The sequence below is a fragment of the Panthera uncia genome, unplaced genomic scaffold (genome assembly GCF_023721935.1).
Source record: "Panthera uncia isolate 11264 unplaced genomic scaffold, Puncia_PCG_1.0 HiC_scaffold_1527, whole genome shotgun sequence".
Lineage (NCBI taxonomy): Eukaryota > Metazoa > Chordata > Mammalia > Carnivora > Felidae > Panthera > Panthera uncia.
Genome location: NW_026058170.1, coordinates 18,183 through 45,092, shown reverse-complemented (window position 1 = coordinate 45,092; position 26,910 = coordinate 18,183). Strand labels below are relative to the sequence as shown.

The window sequence follows — 26,910 nt, the reverse complement described above, 5'->3', positions numbered from 1 at the left end:
GGTTATTGAATCGGTGACTAAATGACTGGCTGGCTGGCTGGCTGGCTGAATATGCTGGTTAAAGCTCTAGACTTAGGGACCGAATGAGTGATTTCATCAGATCCTCCTGACAAGAGGGTGGGGGAGGAGGATGAGGGGCGGGGGATGAAGGTGAGGCCCGGTGGACGAATGTCTGGAGCTTTCTCTCGGCACCGGCACAGCTGCTCCCCAGGTCTGACGTCTAATCCTGGCTTCCCACCGACTCACAGGGTGACCTTGGGCAGGCCAGCTCACAGGTCAGTAATGTTAAGGGCTTCCCCGTGGGAGAGAGGTGGCGATCGTGCCCCCTGCCCCACCTCCCAGGGAAAGCAAATGCCAAGGAACAAAGCAGACACTGTGGTAGAGGGTTTATTTTTCAGAAGGCCCGAGGGACCGGGGCAGGACAGGAGGGGAGAGCAATCCCAGGACGCTTGAGGGCCCTGTGCGCAGGCAGTGGGCAGGTTAACACTTTCAGTGTTCACGGTGGGCAGATGACCCTGGGCTCTGGGCCCTGGAAGACACTGAGTTTTGTTCCCCATGTCTTGGACCTGAACCCCACAGCAACCCCATAATATGGGTCTTCTCATTCTCAAGCGAGGCTCAGAGAGGGTCAGTGGTCTCCTTAGATTCACACAGCATCAACCACCCTGCTAAACTGCACCACGCTCCCTTGGAGAGAAACGAGCACGTGTAAAGTTTATTTCCTTGACCTGGGGAATCTATTGTCCCCAAGAAAGTGCAGAAAAGCCCCAAGTCCCAGGCCTTATCCTGGCCCCTCCCAGGTGAGAACAATCTCCACCCAAGGCTCTTTCCCTTCACTATACCCTACACACTCCCAGGGCCAGGAAAGTTCCACGTCGTCCCCCTCCCAAACAGTTCCTAAAACTTTTCCATTCAACCCTTTGGCCTCTTAAGCATTTGCCCTCTTTTCTTATAGAAATATAATTAGAGCTTGCAATATCAAGCCAAGGGTAGTCATTCACACTGTAGCATAAAGTTGGTTATCAGTTATTTGGGGAAGGAGAAAGGGAAAGTGGGGAACTCTGAAGAGGTCAAGCCTGGGTGTCAGAGGTTAGAGGAGCAAGAGGGAAACAAGAAAGAGTCAAAAAACCCAACACAGAGGTAAAATGGGGAAGAGAGGTGAATCTGGGTAAATTTGAGGTTTCACAATTGACTCAACTGGCTGCTTTCTAGATGAACTTGAGTCTCTGTATTGATGTGTGAGGGCCTTTGGGGGATGGGCCGTGGCAGAGGAACATTATTTTTATTGATTCAGTCTGTAGCCATTCATTGAGCCATGCCCCGTGCTCTGCGTTGAAGGCCAATGGACAAAGTAACAGGTGTGGGACCTTGATCCAGCCACTGGGGCGGTAGGACGAGTTCCCCAAGTCCTGAGAATTCTGGGTAGACTGTGATCAAGGCTGTTAAGAGGAGACAGAGGGCCAGGGGACATCTGAAAAATAAAACTCAATTGCTGGCTGCTTGGGTTGAGCAGTGCCTCGGAGGGCTGGTAGGGGTGGACACACACAGGTGGTGGGGAGGCATCCTGGGCGTCAGGTGCAGCCTGGAAAAAGACCTGGAAGTGGACATGTATGGCACGGGTTTGGAGAACAGGTTGCTGGAGTCCAACATGTGTGAAGGGAAATGAGGCAGGGCTGGGGACAGGGGTGCCAGGCTCAGGAGCTCTCACCTCAGCTTGGGGCAATGGGGAGCCATGGAAGAGTTTTGAGCAGGAGAGTAACTGACCAGGATTGTGGCCCCTCTGGCTGCGGTGGGGCAGAGAATAGGTTAGAGGGACAAGAGGGGAGATGAGTGACAGTGTGGAGGCTCCTCTGAGGGTGACAGCTACAGGCACAGAGATAAGAGATTGCGGAGAGATCCATCGGCACAGGCTTGTGTTGAGGGGCGGCTGTAACGGCCGAGAGGTGGGGCTCTGTGAGCCTTCCTGGAGGAGCCAAGGCCACGGTCATCAGGGCAGGGCCCTTTCTCATGGGTTCATCTTCTGCAGAATCTTCTTCACCCAGGGCAGCCTGGGGTCAGCACAGATCTCCCGGTCCCTGACCGTAAGGAAGCTGGAAGGAGACACCAGGGAGGCAATGAGGGAGCATTAGCATGCAGCAAGAATGCCACATCCCTTCTCTGGAAGCTTAACATTTATGAGTCACTTACTGTATGCAGAGATGCCCACTAGACAGAGTCACTTCACATTTATGAGGCACCCACCCTATGCCGGGGTACCTGCTATCTAGAGCGGTTCAAAGGTTACAAGGCCTCTGTTGTATGTAAACTTACTTCTTAAGCGGGGAGAGGGGAGAAGAGCAGCTAGAATTTCCTGGACTCTTCGTCTAGGCTTGAGGGCCAGGTCAGGCCAAGAAATAGAATGCCCAAGAGTCTCGTGATCATTGCTGATATTGCCTTGGGAGAGAGCCAAGAGCATGAACTTTGGAGCCAGATCCTCTGGCCCAGCTCTGCCATTGTTAGCACGTCCCTTAGTTTCCACATCTGTGAAATGAGGATAATAATCATGGTCCTCACAGGAGCTGAATGAAGATTAGATGAGTTAATATAAACAGAAGTGTTCAGAGCAGTAGATAGTAGGTGCTCTGGAACCCTGTCACTGCCAGGAGCTGGCTTGGACTTTTAACATTGATTTTCTCTTCTTTTCCTTGTCTTGTCTTTGTAAAGGTTACTTCAATGTTTATTTATTTTTGAGAGAAACAGAATGTGAGCAGGGCAGGGGCAGAAGGAGAGGGAGACACAGGATCCGAAGCAGGCTCCAGGCTCCGAGCTGCCAGCACAGGGTCCGAATCGGGGCTCAAACTCAGGAAACTGTGAGGTCATGACCTTAGCCGAAACCAAGAGTGAGATGCCACTCAACCGGTTGAGCCACTCAGGTGCCCCTTAACATTGATTTTCTTAATAAGTCCTTACGACAACCCTATGAGGCCCTATCATTCTGTCCATTTCACAGGTGAGGAAAGTGGGGCCTGAAGGGGTAAAGCAGCTTGCCTGAGTGCCTGAGCTGGTCAGATCTGATTCACTGTGCCCCCTGGGGGCGCAAAGCACAAAGCAGAGGACTAGGCACTGGCCCAAGATCGCTTAGCATTTGCGGGCTAAGTCTCCCACTTTGCCCAAGGTGCTGTAAGTACCAGGCCAGGCCCTTGGGGCTCTCAGCTGTTGTGGGCAGGAGTGGACTTAAAGCTGGCCAGTGGTCAGAAACATCCCCCCCCGCCCCCGCCCTGCTCCCTTCCTGCCTCTCAAGAGCTTGTCCATGAAGCTAGAAGCTCTGGCTTCTCTTACTCCCCTGATCTGCCCCCCACCCCACAGAAAACCAATGAACAGAAAGAAAAAGAAGGCAGCAGTGTTGATCTTGGCCTCGTGGGCAGCTTGCCCTGGCTGCTTGTGTGACACTGGGCAAGACTCAGCCCCTTGATCTTCCCATTTGTCAAGACACATCCTTTCTAGAGTCCCTTCTGGCTCAATATCCAATTATCACATGTGCTGTCTTTGAGCATCTGTTATATGTCAGGCATCGAGCATCACACCCTCCACTTACTATTACTGTGCCCTGTGACACTCAAGAGGCCCCAAAACCTCTCTGGGCCCATTTCCTCACCTGCAAAAAGGGGATCATAACACTACCTACAACATAAGGCTGTTTCAAGGATTAAATGAGTTAACACTTATAAAGTGGTTGTAACAGTGCCTGCATTTAGCAAGCACTCTCTACGTGTCTGATAAATAAAAATAAATGAAGGTGATCACTCCTGTTACACTGATGGGGAAACAGAGGCTCAGAGTCAAAGTGACAAAAACCCACTTCAACCTTCTTTGTTATTCACCTGCAGCACCCCCCCACCCACCCACCATGAGGGATGGTCAAGAAGTAAGGAGGAGCAAATGAAGAGATAATGAAGGAGCCCCAAAGGGGGTCATGAGCCCCTAAACCCAGACACCCTGGTGAGGGGCTTGGCAGGCAGCAGTCTGGAGGAGCTGGAGCCCCAGGGTCAGGCCCCGTCACTTGGCCAGTGGCAGGCACAGGCCCGGGCTCCGGGCTAAGGAAAGGGAAGTAAAGAAATGGAGGAAAAGAGGCAAAGGAGAAAAAGAACCCCAGGAGAAAGCCCTGGACAAGGACCCAGGAGTCCTGGTTCCAACAGGGCAGCCTGGAGCAAATCACTTCCCCTCCCTGCACCTCTTTGTCCATTCGTAAAACGGAAACAGAGGCGCTCAGCCGGTTGAGCGTCTGACTCTTGATTTCGGCTCAGGTCGTGATCTCCCGGTTTGTGAGATCGAGCCCCTCCTCGGGCTCCCTGCTGACAGCGCAGGGCCTGCTTGGGGTTCTCTCTCTCTCTCCCTCTCTCTCTGCCCCTCTCCCACTGACACTCTTTCTCGGTCTCTTTCTCAAAGAAATAAACTTAAAAAAAAAAAACGGAAATAATCGCGCTCCTAGCAGTTCTGCGGGGAGGGTTACCCGAGTTAGCACGGTCACCCCAGAACCACGTCTGGCCATAGGACGCGCTCTCTGTCACCTCAGCCTTCTTCTGGTAAGAATAGGCTGCCTCCGCCAACTCCCAGGGTGCTGGGGAGGATGGGCCCCAGATGCTTCTGATGGGAGCACCCCGCACTACGGCTCTGCGCTGCCTCCACGCACTAGGCACTGGATCGTGTAAACCGCCAGCTGGTGCCCTGCTCATTCAGCTCTGCATCCCCGGAACCCGGCAGGCTGCCTGGCAGGCAGTAGGCGTCCAAAATAATTTGTTGAATGATCGCATGATTTTTTTTTTTCTCGGTACACCCCCAGCCTGGGCCGAGCCGTTTCAAGGACAGAGACCAGCTGCACTCCTCCCGTCCTTGGGTCTGCCCACCCACCTGCTCCTGGGCCCTCCTGAGCCAGCCCGGCAGGCTCTCCAAGCCCCTGCGTCCCCAGCTCTGTACTCACACCACGCCGGGCCTCCGGCAGGAGTCTGAAGTCCAGTAGAAATACTTCAGCATACGAGAGGGCAGGGGGTGGCGGAAGTAGTCTCGGCAGCAGACGCTGTCTTCCACGTTGGCGCCATAGGGGCCTGGAGGAGGGAGACGTGCAGAAGACTCACCGGCGGGGCACAGACGGGTGGCTCTCAGCCCCAGCCTCTGAGCCGGCACTTCTGTTCCCGTGTGGCAGGCCGGTGCCCGGAGGACTCTGAGCCCCCGGAGTCCCCATTCTCGGGGTCTCTGAGAGACACTGAGGGCCCAGTGTCTCCGATCCGGGTCGGTCAGGTGGAGACAGAGGGATTCGCAGCCACTGGCATTCAACGATGCCCGGGGCCTCGAGGCGGGACCCAGAGACTCTGCACAGGACGAAGCCCCGGCTACTGCAGGCGAGGTCCGTGGGCCAGCGCTATCAGTGCCACCTGGAGCTTGTCAGAAACGCTCGGCGCCCAGCCCCGGCCCTGCTGAGTCCCACGCGTGTCTTGACGAGTCCCTGGGCAATCCAAGAGGTCTGCTGCGGCTCACGCCTCCCGTGACCTTCACGGTGCACGCGGGGAGGCTGAGATCCAGAGAGGGAGACCATTTGCCCAGAGTCACACAGTGGGACTCTGGAGAGTCAGGATAAGGACCCGGGCAGAGTCCAGTCATGCAGACCTGGGTACGGGGCCTGCTCTGCCCTGAGTCACCAGGCCTTCCTGGGCAAGTCACTTAACGTCTCTGAGGCCCAGTTTCCTCCTCCGATGGAAGGGGTGATAATGGCACCAAGTTATGGGGCCTTCGATGCGGGAAAAGCCCTCAGGAAACCCAAAGACGGCTGCCCGACTCCCAGCCCAGTTTTCGTGCCTTTATCCAACACAGGGCAGGAGGATTTACACTGAGATGGAGAAGGGAAGGGAAGGCCTCGGTGTTGAGGGCAGGTTCTGGAGCAAAAATGTAGTGGTAGAAGAGCAGGACCAGTTTTCCAAGGGGACATCCCTCATGCCAGCTCCTTCCTTGTCCCATCCCACATGGCTCCTTCTGGTGGCTCCTTCTCCACACCCCAAGCATCCTATGCTTGAGTTCTCTGGAGTAGAAGGACAGCAGGCCATGTCCACCACAGCCCCCCACCCCAGCCGAGACAGATCCTAGACTCCAGGCCTTCAAGACTACCCATTTAGGGCGCCTGGGTGGCAGTCGGTTAAGCATCCGACTCTTGATCTCGGCTCAGGTCACAGTCTCAAGGTTTGTGAGTTCGAGCCCCGCATCAGGCTTTGTGCTGTTGGCACAGCCCTTGTGCTCATGCTCCCCCTCTCTCTCTCTCTGTCAAGATAAATAATAAACTAAAAAATAAAAGACTACCCATTTAACAGATGTGTAAACCGAGGCCCAGAGAAGCACGTGACTAGTCCGGAGCCAGCGGCAGACTGGGGTCATCTGCTCTCAGTCCACTACTCTTTCCGCTACATGAGGAAGATACCCCAGTGTCTGACCCTGGCCTCTACAGGGAGTCCTCCCTCTCCCCAGCCTCACCTGCCTCAGTTGCCTGAAGTGTCATGGCAAGGAGGACAAGGACAGCCAGGAACAGAATCTTCAGGCTGGCCATGCTCTTGTCCTGTGTGTCCCAGCTCAGGTGTCTGTAATCACCGGATGACAGGAGGGCCGAGTATTTAAGCACTTCGCGACACCCACGAGCCCCAGACACTCTTAGTCACCGGTGGGTCCAGAATCTCTGACATTCACATTACGAAAGAAGAACTCCCGCTTCCTCCAAATAAAAGGAAATTCTCTGTGGCTTGGAACAGCTCAGAGGGGACCCCCGCCTTGTCCTTCCCTCTGGGTCTCAAGAGACCTGCAAAATCCCCCTTGAGCTGGGCCTCTTAGAGGCCTGTGCTCCCCAGAGTCCTCACACCGTAGGGCCTTCACCATGTCGCTGGTATCTCCGGGATCAGTTCGCCCATCTGGAAATGGGGGAGATGGTTTCACAAGCCTACCTATTTACCCCAGTGGTTGTTTGTAGGGCAAGTGAGAACGTGGACAGGAGCTGCCCAGACCTTAACCCTCACCTGGAACAGAGGCCCATCCGAACCCTTGATGAACTTCATCACTGATCTGTCTTCGAAAGGAGAGGCGTGAGAATCCCCTGGGCTGGTTTCTGTGGCCATTACTAGCATCTTCCGCCGCTTCTCCCCAAATCCCAACTTGGGCCCATGCGTGATCCCCTCAACAGTTTCAGAGAGCTTCCACACATTTCCATCTTGCCTGTTCTTTCTTCCCGGCAGTCTCCGAGCTCTTCCTCACCCATCCCCTTCTCCATCTCTCGCCATATCCCACTGATTCTACTTCCTACGTGTCTCTTGGATCTGTCCCCTTACTTCCGTTCCCATTGTCACTGCCCAGTCCAGGCCACCTCCACCTTGGGCTCAGATGCTGGCCCCCAATCCCCTCTCCACACCACAGTGGCCAGAGTGTGGCCCAGATTCAGTGCGCAGGCCTCTCTCCTGTTTCAAAACCCAGCTCTGGCCCTTTGACCTGAGGACAGAGCCCAAGCTCCTGACTGTGGCCCCCAAGGCCTCCTTTCCAGACATGCTCCCTTCCACACCAGTCTCCCTCCCCTAAGAGATCACACCACACTCCCCATAGTTCCTCAAAGAGGTCTACAGACTGTCCCTGGCCATCAGTGCCCTTTCTGCTTCCCTACCACACAAACTCCTACTCATGCATCATTTGAAATGTCACCTTCTAGGTAAGCACACCCCCTCAGGACTTGAAAGTTCAGTGGGGTGACTTGGAACATGGGCCTGAGCAGATTATGTCAGGTTTTGTCCTTCTCATACCCCTTCCCAGAAGCCAAACTCTACCTCTTGGAAGGCGAGGGTCTATTGTTATTTGTGTTGGTATTCCCAGGGTCCACTGAGAGTGGGATACACTGTGGGTGCCCAGAACACATCTAATGAAGGAGGAAACTGCAGCTCAGAGAAAGAGGGGATTTATCCAAGGTCACACAGCCAGTAAGTGGCTGAGCCAGCCTTGGAATTCAGGACTCACCGCTCCGTTTGCAGAGGGGCCCATCCATTCATTTATCCATTCATTCAGCATGTATTTAATGAGCCCTGTGGTGGGTAAAATAATGGTTCTCCCAATGTGCCCATATCTTAATTCCAAAACCTGTGAATATGTGACCTTACAGGGTAAAAACGACTTTGCAGATGTGTTTCAGTTAAAGAGGGTAAAGTAGGGAGACTTCCTGGATTCTCTGGGTGGGCCCAGTGTAATCACAGAGTCATTATAAGAGTGGGTCAGACTCAGCAGGAGACGGAGTGACAGAAGCAGAAGTCTGGGCGACGCAGGACTGTGAACCCGGGAGTGCCGGCGGTCTCTGGAGGCAGGAAAAGGCAAGGAAACAGATTCCCCCCTAGAGCTTCCAGAAGGAACACAGTCCTGCCAACGCCTTCATTTCCATCCACCGAAACTAATTTAGGACTTCGGGCTTCCCGAACAGTAAGATCATAAGTTTGTGTTAGTTTGAAGCCACTAAGTTTGTGGTCATGTCTTCCAGCAGCAAGAGGGAACTAATGCAAGCCCCTGTCGTGTGCCAAGTACATTGCCAGGATCTGGGACACGCCAGGGAACAGGTCCCTGCTATTGTAGATCTTACCCTGGAGGCTGATGGTAAGCAGGCACACACCAAACGGGGTATAATATCAGGCTATGGGGAGCGCCAGGAAGAAAATCAAACAGAAAACAAGAGACCGTGACTACAGGGAAACGTTTGGGCCTCTATGAAAAGGAGACATGCGAGCTGAAATCTAGAAGATACCAAGGAGCCTGCCAGGGAGGAGAAGGCAAGTGCTAAGGCCGTGGCAGGGTGAGAGAGGGCTGAGCAGCTGGGGCAGAGAGGTTGGGGAGCAGGTGGTGGCCAGGTGGGAGAGGTGGGCAGGGGCGGGCAGAGCCCGGCAGCGGCTATTCCTATGAGCCTCCTAACGGAGATGCACCTTCAGTGCACGGCATCGCCTGGGAAGACCTCTTGGCAAAAGGTGTCACCCAAAGCCGGCCACAGAAGGACAGACAGATACTGTATGATCTCACTCCGATGAGGTTGCTAGTAGTCAAATTCACAGAAACGGACTCTAGGATGCTGGTCGCCAGGGACTGGAGGGAGGAGGGATTGGTTAGTGCTTAATGAGTCCAGAGTTTCAGTCTGGGAAGATGAGAAAGTCCTGGAGAAGGACGGTGGTGATGGTTGCGCAACTATGTGAATGTACTTAATGCCACTCAAAAATGGTTAGAATGGTATGTTTTATGTGATATATATTTTACCAATTAAAAAAAGAGAACAGGGGCTCCTAGCTGGCTAGGTCAGAGGAGTATGCAACTTTTTTTTTTTAATGTTTATTTATTTTTGAGAGAGAGCGCAAGTGGGGCAGGGGCAGAGAGAGACAGAGACATGGAATCCGAAGCAGGCTCCAGGCTCCGAGCTGTCAGCACAGAGCCCGACGCGGGGCTCGAACTCACGAACTATGAGATCATGACCTGAGCAGAAGGCGGATGCTTAACTGACTGAGCCACCCAGGCGCCCCAGTAAATAACTCTTAAAGAAAACAAAAGCATGTGAAAAGATGCTCCACATCATACGTCGTCAGGGACATACTAATTAAAACAACAATGCGATACTCCTGCATACCGACTGGAATGGCCAAAATCCAGACCATACACCGGCAACACCAAATGCGGGCGAGAATGTGGAACAATGAGAACTCCCATTCATCGCTGGCAAGGATGCAAAATGGCACAGCCACTCTGGAATGCAGTTTGGCAATTCCTCACAAAACTAAACACACTCTTACCGTAGGATCCAGTGAGCGCGCTCCTCAGTATGGGTAAGTACCAAGACAAGTTACTTATGTCTGCAGAAAGGCCTACGGTATAGCAGTTTTATTCATAAATGCCAAAACTTAGAAGTAAGCAAGATGGGGGTACCTGGGTGGCTCAGTCAGTTAAGTGTCGCTGTCTTGATTTCAGCTCAGGTCGTGATCTCACGGTTCATGGGACAGAGCCCCACGGAGGGCTCTGCGCGGACAGCACGGAGCCTGCTTGGGACTCCCTCCCTTCTTCTTTGCCCCTTCCCCACTTGTGCACAAGCACTCTCTCTCTCCCTCAAAATAAGGAAATAGACATTAAAAAAATCTTTAAAACATTAAAATATTAAAAAAAAAGAAGTAACCAAGATGTCTTTCAGTAGGGGAATGGATAAAGTGTGGCATATCAAAACAATGGAATATTATTCAGTGCCAAAAAGAAATGAGTTACAATGAGATCTCAGGCCATGAAAAGACAAGGAGGAGTCTTAAATTTACTTAAATGTTACAAAGTGAGAGAAGCCAGTTTGAAAATGCTGCATGCTGTATGATTCCAACTATATGACAATCTGGGAAAGACAAAACTATGGGCACAGTTACAAGACCAGCGTTTGCCAGAGGTTAGGGGAAGGGAGGAGAATAGAGAATAGGGAAATAGAGCACAGAGGACTTTTAGGGCAGTGGAAATACTGTGCATGATACTGCATCGATGGACACGTGTCATTAGCATATTTTTGTCCAAAGCCATAGAAAACACAAAGCCAAGAGTAAACCATAATGTAAACTATGTGCTAACGACGTGTCAGGATAGGTTTACCTGTGGTAACAAATGGACCACTCTGGTGCAGGATGTTGATAACCCGGGGAGCTAGGCATGTGTGGGGGCAGAAGGTGTATGGGAATTCTCTATACCTTCCTCTCAATTTTGCTGTGAACTTACAAATGAGCTCTAAAAAAATGCTCTAAAAAAGTCTTTAAAAAAAAGAAAAGAATCTCATCAAGTTTCTAATCCTAACTCCCAGTTTATAAGAAATACAGAGGCTAGAGCAAGATAAATAGCCCCATGAGAAGACAGACATGTCCGGAAGGTGGAAACTTCCAGACCCTCTACAAGATAACTATCCTGGGATCAACAAAAAGTCAATGCTGTTTTTAAAAAAAAGCGGATAGAGACATTTAAGGTTAAAGAGATTTAAGAGACATAGCCGAATATGTGCAATATGTAGACTTTGACTGAATTCTAGTTTTGGAAAAACAGCTATAAAAGACCTTTTGGGGGTGACCGACTGGCTCAGGAGGTTAAGCTTCTGACTTTGGCTCAGGTCATCATCTCACTGAGCCTGCATCAGGCTCGCTGCTGTCAGCACAGAGCTCGCTTTGGATCCTCTGTTGCCCTCTCTCTGCCCGACCCCCATTCCTGTACACATGCTCTTGCTCTCTCTCTCTCTCTCTCTCTCTCTCTCTTTCTCTCTCTCTCTTCTCTCAAAAACAAACATTAAAGGAACACCTGAGTGACTCAGTCAGTTGATCGCCTGACTTCAGCTCAGATCATGATCTCACCATTTGTGCCTTTCAGCCCGCATCGGGCTCACTGCTGTCAACGCAGAGCCCGCTTCGGATTCTCTGTCCCCCTCTTTCTCTGCTCCTCCCCCACTCAAGTGTGCTCTTTCTCACAAATAAAATAAATATTCAATAAAATAAAATAAAATAAAATAAAATAAACATGAAAAAGACCTTGTAGGGACAAATGGGGAAAATTAAACATTAGATTATATTAGGGTTTTATTGTTGACCTTCTTAAGTGGAATAAAGACTTTAAGAATATGTAAGAGGATGTTCTTGTTCTTAAGAGATGCTCACTAAAGTATTTGGGGGTGAAGATCGTGATGACCTTACTTTTGAAGAGTTCTTGTTCAGGGGAAATATATGTGTGTGTGTGTGTGTATGTGTGTGTGTGTACGTTTATGTGTATATATAGATGTGGGTGTATATATAGATATATGAGTATATGTGTGTATATATGCATGTGCATGTGCAATACATGTGTGTGCATGTATACATATTGCATATATGCGTGTTGTATGTATGCATATATGTGTGTTTGTATATGCAGATGTATGTGTATAAGGGTACATGTGTGTATGCTTATATATGTATGTGTATGTATATGTGTGTGTGTACACATATATATGATTGTGTATGTCTATGTATTTATATATGCATATTGATATCCCAGAGATAGAAAGAGAGAGACAGAGTGAATATAGCACAATATTAACAACGTTGCAGCTAGGTAGTGGATGGGCTAGTGATCATTGAACTACAAAATTCCCAAGCATGTAAGTGTCCCTTTAAAAACATGAGGAGAAAAGAAGAAATGTTTTTTAAATGTGGCAGTCATCGCGTGAAAACTTAGCCGTCATTGGAAAATTGCAAGTAACAGGCAGAGAACCGGTCTGGTGGTTCTTCATCTGAACCCGGGGTTTTCTGACATGGGGCCCTCCAGCACTGAGGGCCCTCCATGGGTGGGCACAGGGGCTCCCCCTGGAGAGCACCTGCATCCCCAGGGACTCAGCAGGGCCCCAAGCCCTTCCTGCTGGCTCAGCCTCTGCCACCCCATCACCCCATTTGCCTGTGGCTGGGAAGGAAGGTGAGCCACACCGGCAGCCAGCCAGCCTCTGCTCCCCCAGTGCCCTTGGCCTCCCTGGAGCAGGAGCCGAGGCAGGTACAGCGTTCAAGGAGCCCTGAGTTCCCAGGCAGCGCTCAGGGGACCAACTTTCAAAGAAAGGAAAGGGGAGTTCCTCTCAGGGCTGAAGGTGGGAATCACCAGCGGTTGCCCATGAAGGGGACATTTTCTCTCCTCCTAGGGGGCGGCTGATGCTGCCCCTAGCCTTCTGAGCTGGCTCTGAAAAGCTCCCAGATCAGATCCTCTCGCTAAACTTCCTTTGTTTAAGTTAATTTTTGGTTATTAAAAAATACATGAAGGTGGAAACAACTCAAATGTCCACCGACAAGCGAACGGATAAACAAAGTGTGGTATGTACACATAACAGAATCTCATTCAGCCTTAAAAAGGAAGGAAATTCTGGGGCACCTGACTGGCTCAGTCAGTTAAGTGTCCAACTCTTGATTTTGACTCCGGTCATGATCTCACAGTTCATGAGATCGAGTCCGGAGTCCAGCTCTGCACTGGTAGCACGGCGCCTGCTTGGCATTGTCCCTCCCTCTCTGCCCCTCCCCCATCCGAGATCACGCACGCGCTCTCTCTCTTCCTCTCAAAATAAATAAATAAATATTTAAAAAAAAAAAAAAAAGGAAGGAGATGGGGCGCCTGGGTGGCTCAGTCGGTTAAGCACCCAGCTTCGGCTCAGGTCACGATCTCATGGTTTGTGAGTTCGAGCCCTGCATCGGGCTCTGTGCTGACAGCTCAGAGCCTGGAGCCTGCTTCGGATTCTGTGTCTCCCACTCTCTGCCCCTCCCCCGTTTGCACTCTGCCTAGAAATAAATAAAAATTAAAAAAAAAAAAAAAAGACAAATGCCGTGATGATTCCACTTGTATGAGGTACCGAGAGGTAGTCAACTTCACAGAGACAGAAAGTGGCATGGTGGGTGCCAGGGGCTGTGGAGGGGCGGGGATGGGATGTTTGATAGGACAGCGCTGGTGGGGAGGCAGAGAAGTTCTGGAGATGGATGGTGGCCGTGATGGCACAACCACGTGAGTGTACTTAGTGCCACGGAACTGTGCACCTGAAATGGTTAAAATGGGAATTTTTATGTTATGCTTATTTTACCACAATAAAAGTTTATGTAATTACATACAAATGGGCATTTGCATAAATACCTAGTTTAGACCCCACGGGTTGGCCCCTGGGGCAAGAGCGGGTTAGTGGGTATGTATGGGTGGGTGTTCAACGGAGGGGAGACTTAACTTTCCACCAAATATCCTTTTGTAGGATTGGACATTTTTTTTCCATGTACATGATTGAGTTACTCAAAAAGATACCATTTTGGGGGGTGCCTGAGTGGCTCAGTCAGTTAAGCCTCTGACTTCAGCTCGGGTCATGATCTCACAGTTGGTGAGTTCAAGCCCCATGTCAGGCTCTCTGCTGTCAACACAGAGCCCACTCAGATCCTCTGCCTCCTCTCTCTGCCCCTCCCCCTGTTTGTTCTCCCTCTCTCTCTCTCTCTCTTCCTACATAAATAAAGAAATAAACTGTGCTGATAGCTCAGAGCCTGCAGCCTGCTTTGGATTCTGTGTCTCCCTCTCTCTCTGCCCCTCGCCTGCTCACACTCTGTGTCTCTCCCTTTCTCAAAAATAAACATTAAAAAAATTTTTTTAATAAACTTAAAAGATACTTTTAAAAAGGAGACCATTTTTTTTTAATTTTTTTTTTCAACGTTTTTTATTTATTTTTGGGACAGAGAGAGACAGAGCATGAACGGGGGAGGGGCAGAGAGAGGGAGACACAGAATCGGAAACAGGCTCCAGGCTCCGAGCCATCAGCCCAGAGCCCGACGCGGGGCTCGAACTCACGGACCGCGAGATCGTGACCTGGCTGAAGTCGGACGCTTAACCGACTGCGCCACCCAGGCGCCCCAAGGAGACCATTTTTAATTTATGCAGCACAAAAAGGATAGACTGAGAAGTAATTCTCCCACCTCTGCCTACCACCCCCTCTCTGGGTTTTGTTTCCCTCAGAGAAAAACACATTGAATGATTTCTTGTCGGTCCCTCAGAAATACTGCATGTGGGGTGCCTGGGTGGCTCAGTCAGTTAAGCATCAGACTTCGGCTCACCCAGGTCATGATCTCACGGCTTGTGAGCCTGAGCCCCAGGTCGGGCTCTGTGTTGACAGCTCAGAGCCTGGAGCCCACTTTGGACTCTGTATCTCCCTTTCTCTCTGTTCCTCTCCTGCTCACACTCTGTCTTTCTCTCCTTCAAAAATAAATAAACATTCAAAACAAAAATTAAAAAAAAGGAAATACTGCATGTATATGCAAGCACATATATAAAAGCATTTCTTTGAAAGTAATGAAAGAGAGGGAAGGAGGGCGGGAGGGCAGGCAGGTACAGTAAATACGAAAAGACTGTTCTGCACAGTGTCTTTTGCACCCGAAATGCATCTTGGAAGCAGTGCCCTGCAGTTCATCAGGTACATTGTTCTTTCCAATGGCTGTGTGCTTTCCCACTGTATGGATATACCAAAATGTATATGGCCAGTCTTCTATTGATGGACATTTTGGGTTTTTCCAGTCTTTTTCACTTACATAAAAAAAAAAAATGCCAAAATAAATTTTGGCTTACAAAGCTTACAAAGGGGAATGCATCTGGCGGATGGATTCCTAGAAGTAGACTGACTGGGCTTTGGTTTCCACTGAGATGCGAAGAGAAAGTCCCTGCCTCGAACCGCTGCCTGGGAGCTTCCCCTTTCTAGCAAAAGCAGGAGTGGGGGGTGGCCCAGGAGGGGGCTCCACGTGGGGCTGTGAGAAATCACCAGGTCCCTGATTTTGGAGTGGCTGTGGGCCCCACCCCGCCCTGTAGCCTCATGGGGGGCATCCTGCCATCCCCCCAACTTGGCTGGGTGAAGATCAGCGCCTCAGTTTTCCCCGGAGCCGGAAGGAAGGATGGGCACGTCTAACTGAGGCACGGGGCAGTGCGCTGGCAGTTCTGGGCGCTTGTGGGCAAAGGGAGTCAGTCAAGAGCCCAACCAGGAGGCAGGGTCTTTGAAGGTCCAGGCCACCACCTGGGCCAGACAAACAGACGATGAGGCAAGTGGGAAATCCTGATATGGACAGAGAGGGGTGGGAAGGAAGAAGTAAAAGACTTGGGGCCGCTAAGACGGTGATGATGGTGGTCCCCCCCCCCCCCCAATGTTGCTTCCTGAGTCCCAGGTGTACTGGGTCTTGTACCTTACATTCACTGTCTCCTCGTCTCCCTTCAACCACACTTAGAAGGGGCCACTGTTGGCATCCCCCCTTCTCAGTTAAGGAAACGGAGATTAAGGTCACATAAGGACAGAGACAGTCAGAGCCAGCGAGTGGTGGGGCTTGAATTTGCGCTCGGGTCTGACACCAGAGCCCAGCTGCACTCTAACCGCTCACCGTCTGCAGCCGTGGTCAGATTAGGCACAGAAGCACCAGGGACCGTCGCAAGCCGCGCATGGAGTTTGTCTCAGCCGGGTGCAGCCTGAGTTACCAACGCCTCGGATGAGGAACCGAGGCTCAGAGACCGGAAGCCATCTGCTGGGGCCACATGAGGGAGTCTGGATTCGATCCTAGGTTTGGTGTTTTTGTTAAGATGCTATTCACGTACTATAAAAGTCACCCTTTAAAAGGGCATCTACTTCCGTGGCTGTAAAGATATTCACAAGGTGTGTAACCACCTTCACTATTTAATTCCAAAACGTCTTCATTACCCCAGAAAGAAGCACTGAATCCATGAGCAGTCACTCTCCAGTGTCCCCTGTCCCCAACGCCTGATAACCACTCATTTATTCTCTGTCTCTACGCGTTTGTCTTTTGCAGGCACTTCACAGAGAGGAAACCTCGAAACACGTGGCGTTTTGCGTCTGGCTTCTTTCTTAGCCTGACTTCTCAAGGTTCACCCGTGCTGTCGCTTGTATCGCTACCTCATTCTTTTTTATGACTGAATAATATCTTCTTGTGGACCTACCGTCTTCTGTTCATCCATTCATCCATCAGCGGACGTTTGGGTTGTTCCCACGTCTTGGCTATCGTGAACCATGCTGCTGTGAACGGTGTGTCCGAGTTTTCGCGTGAGCGTGTATTTTCAGCTCTTTGGGGTGTGTAAGGAGGAGTGGAATTGGGGTGTCATATGATAATTCTATGTTGAACTCTTAGAGGACCCACCAGACGGTTTCCAAGGAGGCTCTTCCGTATTAGATTCCTTCCGGCAATGCCTGAGGCTCCAGTTATTCCACTCCCATGCCAACCCTTGTTATTGTCTGCCCTTTTGATTACAGCCCCCCTAGTGGGTGTGGAGTGATACATCATCGTGGTTTTGATGTATGTTTTCCTAATGACTAATGATGCTGAGCGTCTTATCATGTGCGTGTTCGCCATTTGTATGTCTTCTCTGGAATGTCCATTCATGTCCTTTGCCCTTTTCTTTTTTTTAGTATTTTATTTTCAAGTGAACTCCACCCCCAACATGGGGCTCACACTCACAACCCCGGGACCAAGAGTCACATTCTCTTCTGACCGAGCCAGCCAAGTGCCCCCATCCTTTACTGATGTTTAAATTGGATCGTTTGTCTTTTTGGTCTTGGGCTGTAACCGTTCTTCGTGTTTCCTGATCCTAGATCCTTATTGTCTCCCATTCTTTGGCTTGTCTTTTCACTTCACTGATAGGGTCCTTTGGAGTACCGAAGTGTGTAATTGTGATGACATCCAATGTATCTACTGTTTCTTGGATTATTTGTGCTTTAGGCGTCATCTCTAAGAAACCATTGCCGTATCCAAGGGTATGAAGACTTATCCTTATGTTTTCTTCTAAGAGTTTATATTCTTACCTCTTTCATTTTGGTCTTAGATCTATTTTGAGTTAACCTTTGTATATGATGGGAGGTAGGGGTCCAACTTCATTCTTTTGCAGCTGTGCCAGCGTCACTGGTTGAAAAGACTATGGTTTCCCCCACTTTATTGTCTTGGCACCGTTGGGGCACCTGGGTGGATCGGTTGATTGAGCATCTCTTGATTTCAGCTCAGGGCATCATCTTGCAGGTCACGGGATTGAGCCTTGCGTCGGGCTCCGAGCCGACTGTGTGAAGCCCGCTTGGGATTCTCTCTCCCCCTCTTGTAATTGTTTTGGCACCTTGTCAAAAGTCACTTGTATGCAGTAATTTCTGGACTCTCAGTTCTAGTCTCTTGAACTTCCTATCTATCCTTAGGCCAGTACTACACCGTCTTGATTACCGCCCGTGATTACCGCCCGCAATTACCACCCTACCGCCCTTACGGCCTCCGTTTTTTTTTTAATCTTTTAAATTTTCACATGAGATCTTTCAAACATACAGAAAAGTAAAATAAATCTTGGGACCCACAATCTAGATTTAATGGGAGTTGATACTTTGCTATCTTTTGGTTTGTATTTTGGTTCATTTCTCTCTCTTTCTTCATGAAGAAGTAAAATATTTGTAGTACAACCAAAGCTACCTTACCCTACGCCCATCCATTTCCCCTCCCTTGCTTTCCAAGCGTAACCACAAACCGCCACACTGAAGCTGCTGGGGGGCGCTCCCAAGGATGTCAGTATCCTTTTATAGCTTTATAAGTAAAGACGGTATTGTTTTGTGTACCTTACATAAGTAACCTTTCGCAACTTGCTTATTTCACTCAAGTTCATGTTTGTAAACTTCTTTTCCATTTTGATCCACATGGATCTAGCACATTTGCTTTCACTGTTGTGTGTAGCAAATTTTATTTTGGATGGATCTATTATTTATTTATCCACTCCCCTGGCAATGGACATTTAGGTTGTTTCCAGATGATCACTAATACTAAGAGTTCTGTAATGAATGGACATCCTTGTCTGGGTCTTCCGATTCCCTTCATCTTTTTGCTTTTTTTTTTTTTTTTTTCCTAAACTTGGTTCTCCTCTGAGGAACCTGCTTCCCCTGCAGGCTTCTTAGCAGTGGCTGTTCTCACCATGGGGCCAAGGCTGGGATAAGCATCCTCCTTGCTCTCCAAATCTACTTCCAAGCTAGCCATTCTTCTTCTCTCCTCCTTGAAGCCCCTAGATTCTTTGAAATGGATGTCGCCAGACTTTACCGCCCCTTACCATTTCTGGTCGCAGCCCTCTCCACCCCCACTTGCTGACAGTTGTAGCTCCCGGATCGTAGTCATTCTCTCCAATGTGATTCTGTCCCAATACTGGTGATTTCGACAACCACCTTCTCGGCTCCATGATCTCCTCTACTCCGATGAACTTATCTTCCACCCACCTCAGCCCCTCACTCCCAAGGTCATACCCTTGACCACATCATAACCCATAACTGCACTGGGCGTAATCTCGATTTCAGACACTTCTCACCAACCACCACCGTCTATCAGTCCAGTTTACTGACTTTGAGTATCCAGTTCCAACATCCTTCCACCCCTCCCAGACCAATCCTGTCCCCTTTCCTTGTCTCTTGCTCCCTGCTCCGGTCCTTACTTCTCTCCTTACCGAGTCCAACTTCCAGTCTTTCATTGCAAACATCGTTTGCCTATGCCCTCAGCTCTCTTGCCCAAATAACTTCAACTCCCAATCTCCTTGCTGCCTCCTGGCACAATTACGACTGGAGTGAAACCCAGCGCTCCATTCAGTGCACCTGCACCAGTGCAGATGGACATGGCTGGAGAGAGGTACGAAGTCATTCCAACTGTCCATTCAAGATCACCAGTCTCCCGTGGTCCTTTGGTGCTGCCCAACAGTCCTACCACATTTCCCTGGCTCCTTCACCCTCCCTCCCTCTGCCCCCGAGTCATTTCATTCTCTCTTCCCTCCACTCAAACCTTCAACCCTTCCTCCTCAGTCTTCACTCTCAGCTGATGACCCTGATTCTGATTTCCCCAAGAAAAGTTATCAGAAGTTATCAGCCGCGGCATCTGCCCACCGCCATGCATCTCCCTTGCTTGACTAATCCCCTCTCCTACTCAAGGACATTACTGTCCATTTTCCCATTTCTTCCTGGCAGCATCAGTTTCCCCTCTCTTCTGGAGCATCTCATCTGCATGTACCATAGTGTTATTTCTCCTGTCTTAAGAAAACAGTGTCTTGACCCAACGTCATGTTCAGACACTGCAATTTACAGCAAAACTCAGAAGCAGAGTCTACACCTGCTACCTCCAGTTCCCCTCCTCCAATCTCTGCATCCCAATTCTGATTCTGAAGATCCCCTGGGAATTCTCTGTGATGGCAGATTCATGAAAGGAAGACCCACCCCAGGGAGAAGGATGGGGGATGAAACATTGGCGCCATTGTATTTCTAAAGTACAGAGAGAGGTTTAAGAAAATATTTTCAGTTAATGTGAGATGGAGAAATTGTTAAACACACGAAGGATATACGTTCTGTTGTAGCTTAAAAAAAAAAAAAGACCATTGGAAGCAGGTAAGCTAACGTGCTAGAAAATGTAACACCAGATGCTGTAACAAATAAGACTCCAACTAAATAAGGGCTCAATCATGATAGATGTTTATTTCCCACCACATAGGGTCCAAAATGGGTGCTCCCGATTGGTGGGCAGCTTTTCTGCAAGTGGTGATTCGAGGGCCCAGGGCCCTTCCATCTGTGGCTCTGCTCTTGTTAACAGGTCACTGCGTTCATCCGCATGAAGCCAAGGATGGGCAGACGGAATAGAACGTGAAGCAGGAGAGCTTTTCCGGTCCAGGCCTGAGGGCTGGCACGTCGGCTCTGCTCACATCCCACTGACCAGAATTTAGACCCGGTCAGGTGGCTTCACCTGACCGCAAGGGAGGCTGGGAAACAAAATCTGGCTGAGTGCCCAAGAAGAAGAGGAAACAGGTTTGAGGATGAGCCAACCAGTCTTTGCAAATAATGAGCTATCAAAGTCCCGCAAGGAGCGGTGGCCGGGCGAGGAGAAGGTGATTTATCCTCCAGCACCTTATTCTGAGCCGAGCACTGGCTCTGGCCTGGAATCAGAGAGCAAACCCCCTTGTAAAACCGCAATTGCTTTCTTCCTCTTAGAAAAGCCAGCAGTCCTGCACATTCTGTCTATCCCTTCCGCCATTTTGATATGTTTTGGGGCATCCGGTTTGGGCTTTCATTATTCCATAAAACAAGAGACACCTTAAAACTTGCAGAACGGGTCTACTGTGGCTACACCCCAAAGTTTCAGAGATCCTGACTCTGACTCAGCTCTGCCACCGCCTGGCAGTGAGAGCTTGGCTGAAAAAGCCTCATGCCCCTTGGGCTCAGGTTCAAGTCCTGTGAAATGGGGATTAGTAATGCTCGCGCTGCCAGATTGTTTCAAGACCAAAGACTTACTTGTTCATTCTCTGCTCCCTATGATCCTCACCATAGCCCTTTGGGGTTGAAATGGGTGGCCATTGCCCATTTCACAGACGGGGAAAGGCTGAGCTGGAGAGGCGACATGCCTGGCCCAGGGAAATCCCAGTTTGTGATCCCCAAACAAGTGGTGGCAGCTGGTGGGCTGCCTGGGTGGCTCAGTCGGTTAAGCGTCCGACTTCAAGTCGGGTCATGATCTCACAGGTTGTGGGTTCGAGCCCCGCTTCGGGCTCTGTGCTGACAGCTCAGAACCTGGAGCCTGCTTTGGATTCTGTGTCTCCCTTTCCCTCTGTTCCTCTGCCTCTCTCTCTCTCTTTCTCAAAAATAAAAGGTTTAAAAATAAATTTTTTTTTAAAGAGGTGGTGGCTGGAACGAAAAGAGGAGATGATACCTTCCAGGGAACAAAGTAGAAGAGGGTGAGGAATGATGTGGAAGGAAGAGAGGAGAAAATCCATGGAAGTACATCCCCAAATTCAAGGTTCTTTCCATAGTGGCTCTTAACCTTCATTTGCATGTCACTTGTTTGCCCTGATGCCCAGTGATCTGGGTACAGAGGGAGGACAACAGAGACGTAGGAGGAGCTAAGGGCACCTGGAATCCCCAGGAGCCTTCGGGCAGGAGGACGACCGAGAAGAATATCTCTTGAGGAAAGGATCCTCCAGGACCACCCACAAAGAAAAGGGACACTCTCCTTGCATTTCTTCTAGTCTGAGCTCCAGGGCGTGGCTGCTCTCGGGATGCTGTCTCTGCTACATGGGCCTGGACCCCTTATCTGGAAAGAGAGAATGATCAAAAAAAGAAATGTGACAAAATGTTAACAGTGACTCAGGGTGCTGGGAAGCCACGACTTCATCATACTATTTTTGTGGGATTGCCGTGAATCTGAAATCACTTCAAAACAAAAGGTAACAAATAAATTAGAAGACTATTAGCACCTAGAAGCCCCCTCATGACCTCTTCCAACCCCTAGTCTCTCAAGGGAAGAGACTCCGTTCATTTTTCTGATTCCTATATGGTATTTCATTATAAGAATTTATATACGGCTGGGACTTCTGCAATGACCAAGGAACTCTGAAAACACTCCCTACCAAACAACAATGATAAAACTGTGCCAAATGGTTGGGGCACCCGGGTGACTCAGTTGGTTAAGTGTCCGACTTCAACTCAGGTCATGAGTTTGCAGTTTGTGGGTTTAAGCCCCGCGTCCGGGCTCTGTGCTGACAGCTCGGAGCCTGGAGCCTGCTTCGGATTCCGTGTCTCCCTCTCTCTCTGCCCCTCCCCCATTTGCCCTCTGTCTCTCTCAAAAATAAACATTAAAAAAAACTGTTTGTTTGTTTTTTAAAGAACCATTTGCAAACTGGAAGCTGATCCAAACCATCTGCAGTAGGCAGATTAATGACCTCCCAGAGATGCCACATCCTAATCCCTGGACCCGGTGAGGATGCTGTTCCACGCAAGGGGGAATTAAGGTCACAGATGAGAATAAGGGTGTTAATCAGACAGCCAGACAATAAAGAGATTATCCTGCGTTAACTGGGTGGACCCGGGGTAATCACAAGGGTTCCTTAACTGTGCAAGAGGGAGGCAGTGTGAGACAGATTTGACTGGTCGTGGCTGGCTTTGAAGGTGGAAGGGGGACTCTAGCCAAGGAATTCGGGCAGCCTCTAGGAGCTGGAAAAGGCAAGCAAACATCCTCCTCTAGAGCCTCCAGAAGGAATCCAGCCCTCCAGCACCTTGATTTTAGCCCAGTGAGACCCATTTTGGATTTCTGACCCATAGCACTGGAAGACAATCAATTTGTATTATTTTCAGCCCTAAGTTGGTGATTATTTCTTATAGCAGCAATAGAAAACTAATACAACACTCAAGAAATTGAGAGAGGTGCTGGGGTGGCTCCGTCATTTAAGCGTCTAATTCCTGATCTTGGCTCAGGTCGGGATCTCGCGGTTCCTGGGATTGAGCCCTGTGTCGGGCTCTGTGCTGACAGCACAGAGCCTGCTGGGGAGTCTCTCTCTCTCCCTTTCTCTCTGCCCTCCCCCTCTCAAAATAAATAAACTAAAAAAAAAAAAAATTGAGAAATGTCTACTCAAGAAAATCTCTTGAACCATGAGTCTATAGTGTTCAGTCTGAGTCTGCAGCCCTGTCTCTCTTCCCCTCAGCCCGATGGTGTAGAAGGTCTATCAAAGCGGTGGGAAAGGGGTGCCATTATTTGGAGCAAATGCAGAAAATTCCATGCCCTGAGACATTGTCAAAAACAATAGTGATCTCAGTCATACCATGGGGGAGGCAGATATCACAGCTAGTCTGAGGTCTCGTTACTGGTTGGGTAAAGCTGTAGACCCACAGACTAGCCACAAATGTAATAAGAAAGCCTGGGCAATGGCACAGCCAAAGTGGCCGACCTTATTTTAAAAGGTACAAAAGAGGGGCGCCCGGGTGGCTTGGTCGGTTAAGCATCCGACTCTTGATCTCGGCTCAGGTCACGGTCTCACAGCTTGTGGGATCGAGCCACGCTGTTGGCATGGAGCCTGCTTGGGATTCTGTCTTTCTGCCCCTCCCGATCCCGGGGGCTCTCTAGAGAAGAAAAGAAAGAAAGAAAGAAAGAAAGAAAGAAAGAAAGAAAGAAAGAAAGAAAGAAGGGAGGGAGGGAGGGAGGGAGGAAGGAAGAAAGAAAGAAAGAAAGAAAGGAGGGAGGGAGGAAGGAGGAAAGAAAGAAAGAAAGAAGAAAGAAAGAAAGAAACTTTAGGGAAAAAAGGTACAAAAGAATAAACAGTGAAGGGCGCCTGGGTGGCTCCGTCAGTTATGTGTCCAACTTCCCTCAGGTCATGATCTCGCAGTTCATGAATTTGAGCCTTGCATCAGGCTCTTTTCTGTCTCTGCCTCTCCCCCGCTAGTTCTCTCTCTCCCTCTCTCTCAAAACAAACTTAAAAAAAAATAAACAGTGAACAATTCTCCTCCATCCCTGACCCGTTTCCTTCCCCAGAAGCAACTGCTGTGACTAATTCCTCATGCAGCCCGGAGGGAATTTTCTGCGTACGTAAGCAGATATATATAAGTAATTTCTCCTGCCCTTCCTAATGCTGCAGTCTTCTCTGCACACTGCTCTGTTCCTTTTAGCCCCCCATTTTACAATAGATTTCAGTGGCCTGGAAGAGTGCATGGTTTTGGGTTTTGGGTTTTGTTTTTGTTTTTTTTTCAAAGAATTTACTTTTAAGTAATCTCTACACCCAACGTGGGGCTCGAACTCACAACTCCGAGATCAAGAGTCACGTGTTCCACCGATTAAGCCAGCCAGACTCCCCAAGAGTACATGGTTTACAAGAGTACATGAATACCTGTAGATCAGGTCATTTGACACAAGGGGAAACTGAGGCCCAGAGAGGTCTAGAACCCAGTCTTATCTCACATTCTGAAGCTCATTCCTCAAGTTAGAGGGTGAAATCGGCAGGAAAAAACTGTCCCTGCTCAGACATATTATTTAAAACAAATCATTCATCAAATGAGATAAAACAGGCCAAGATTTATTTGTTTGTTTTAGGAAACCGTGGCGTCTCAGAAGGGGGAGAGGAAATCAGAGCTTCTCAAGTACAAAATGGAAAAGAGAAACCCCTGCTTTCCCTAGGGGGTCATCTGAGAGCCAGTGCCTGCCCCCCTCATGGATTGCTAATCTTCCGGCCCAAACTGGGGCCAAATCTGCTGAGCCTGTTTCAGCTATGTCGCAATAGCTGTGTGGCGTTGAGCAAGTCGCCTTCCCTCTCTGGGCCTCCAGGCCAATCTTCTCCAAGGAGGTCCTCTCTATGCCTCAACAGCCAGAGTGTGTTTCTCCCTCTTCTGGGCTCCCACACACATGCTTTACAACCACCCTCCCTCTGCCCCCACTTTCCCCCTTGCTCTCAAACTATCTTTAATTAATTTGAGTACTTACAGTGTTCTGGGTCTATGCCAAGCATTCTTCATGTGACAGAGTCTCAGAACAATACTGAGGAGAAGGGAGAATCTGGACACATTTTACAGATAAAGAAACTGAGGTTTCAAGAGATCAAAAAACTTCCCTTATGTCACACAGCTAGTTAGTGTTGGGGACAGAAATCATACCTGGCCAGCTCTGCCGACTTTGGGTCCCTAAGGTGACCTATCGCTCCCTTGGGCCTTGATATTAAAGTGTAAGCTTAGGCTACTTCACATCAACCCCCGAAGAGGCTGAGCCCAGAGAGGGAAAGCAGATTGTCCAAAAACACACAGCCACTGGGGCAGAGCCGAAAGTGAACCATTTCCTTAGGCCTTTTGGGTATTTGTCCTGTGCTGGATGTTGGGGACACGGAGGTAAATAGAACGCCTGCTGGTTGCCTCCAAGTTGCTTACAGATCTCACCTATGCCACCGTCGAAGCCAGGTACCGAGGAATAAGTACAGTTCAGGCACCGTGTGCCTCACATATTCTTCACAGCGACCCATGAGGAAAGGCGCTCTTGTCCCACTTGACAGATGGGGAGACTGAGGCTCGGAGGGGTGAAGGAAGGGCAGCCCTGGAGCTGGAGCTCTGGCCTGATCCCAACCTACTGTCCTAACCACCCCGCCGCCCTGCTGCCCTGGCTTGGGAACGCGCAGCACTGTGAATGAATGGGGGCGGGGGCCGCATATAACACTTCATAACAATTATGATTTTCAGTGGGGTGTTGTCACTGGCCGACCCTCCTCCCCGGGCCTGGGCAAGAAGAGTAGAGTTTGGACGGAGGGCTCAGGATCATTCCTGGCCCTTCGCCATCCCAGGGAGAGCAGCCAAACTCCTTCCTCAGACAGGAAGGTGACTCAGATGTTCCTTCAGGACAGTCCCAGTCCAGCTTGAAATCCCAGCACATCAGGCTGGCCCAACCAGCAGCAACCAGTCTTTCCCCAGAGAGTGGTCTGTGGAGGGTAAGTCCCCAGGTGATTTCCCTGGCAGGGAGAGATGGGGCTTTCAGCAGCTGAGGAACAATTAGGGAAAACTTTCACTCCTGGGAATGGCCGAGTTGGGGAAACTGAGGTGAGGGAAGAGCAGTGATTTATCCGGAGTCCCACAGAAAGTCAGAGGCTGAGGCAACCCTCATCTGGAGCACCGAACAGCTCTGGGATAAGTCTGCTGTGTGCTTGAGGCTGGCGACACCATGCTGGACGAGGCCCAGGGCCTGCTTGGAAACGTTCATGGCTCGATGTAGAGTGACGTCATCAGTGGGCAAAGACAGCATGGCGTGTCCACGCCAAGGTGGAAAGAAGGGGCAGCCTGGTGGCCCAGAGAAGGATGCCATGGAACTCTGCCTGGTGCGGGGAGGGGAGCATAGAGGGGAAGCGCTCGTATCCACCTGGAAGGATGCATTTTGTAAGGTGGAGAAGGGAGGAAGGGCATTGCAGTAGGAGGGAACAGCATGACATAAAGCTCAGAGGTGGGATCTCGCCCAAGGACTGCGGAAGGCAGCAGAGCGGAACGTGTGCGATGAGAGCCCGCATTTTGGAATCAAGCTGCTTAGGCTTGAATCCTGGCTCTATCGCTTACAGCTGTGGACCTCGGCAAGCAACCTAACCCTTTGGCGCCTGTTTCCTTCTCTGCAAAATGGGGAAAACAAGAGCACCCAGCTCAGAGGACTTTTGTGAAGATGAAATAAACGCATCCACAGGAGAAGGGAGTGGGGCAGAGTTAACAATGGCTACTATTCACATGGAAATTGGGCTCGGGGAGAGTTTCAGTGCCGGCCAGCGCTCTGTCCTCCGAGCTCAGCTCTATCTTGCTCTTTTGGGGCTCCACGAAACCTTTCCCCACGTCACCCGATGTTCAAGACCCCCTGAAGCATGGGGTGGAGAGAGGGAGCTTCTGGGGAAAGGACTAGTGGAGTTTCGGGAAAATGCCAGCTGCAGGATCGGGCTCCCACCCTGGAGGTTAGGACCAGAGAGAGGAGATTCTCTAAGGAAGATGGCAATATAGGAATGGACGGAACAGAGGGGTCCACCTCACGCAGTGGCCCTCTGGCCTAAGAGCTCTGGAAGATTCTTGCAGAACAGGTCAGCTGGAGAGGGAGGTCACAGACA

At 50.0% G+C, this 26,910-nt stretch overlaps 1 protein-coding gene across 1 annotated transcript; it reads right to left on the bottom strand.

Annotated features, from left to right (window-relative positions):
- Window positions 1–318: 318 nt before the first annotated feature.
- Window positions 319–6,568, bottom strand: LOC125917142 (C-C motif chemokine 22-like). Its single transcript, XM_049623405.1, has 3 exons — window positions 6,496–6,568; window positions 4,958–5,081; window positions 319–2,090 (listed from the first exon to the last, which is right to left on the bottom strand). The coding sequence occupies exons 1-3, from the start codon at window positions 6,566–6,568 to the stop codon at window positions 2,006–2,008; spliced, it is 282 nt and encodes a 93-aa protein (XP_049479362.1). The 3' UTR covers window positions 319–2,005.
- Between the last annotated feature and the right edge of the window lie 20,342 nt (window positions 6,569–26,910).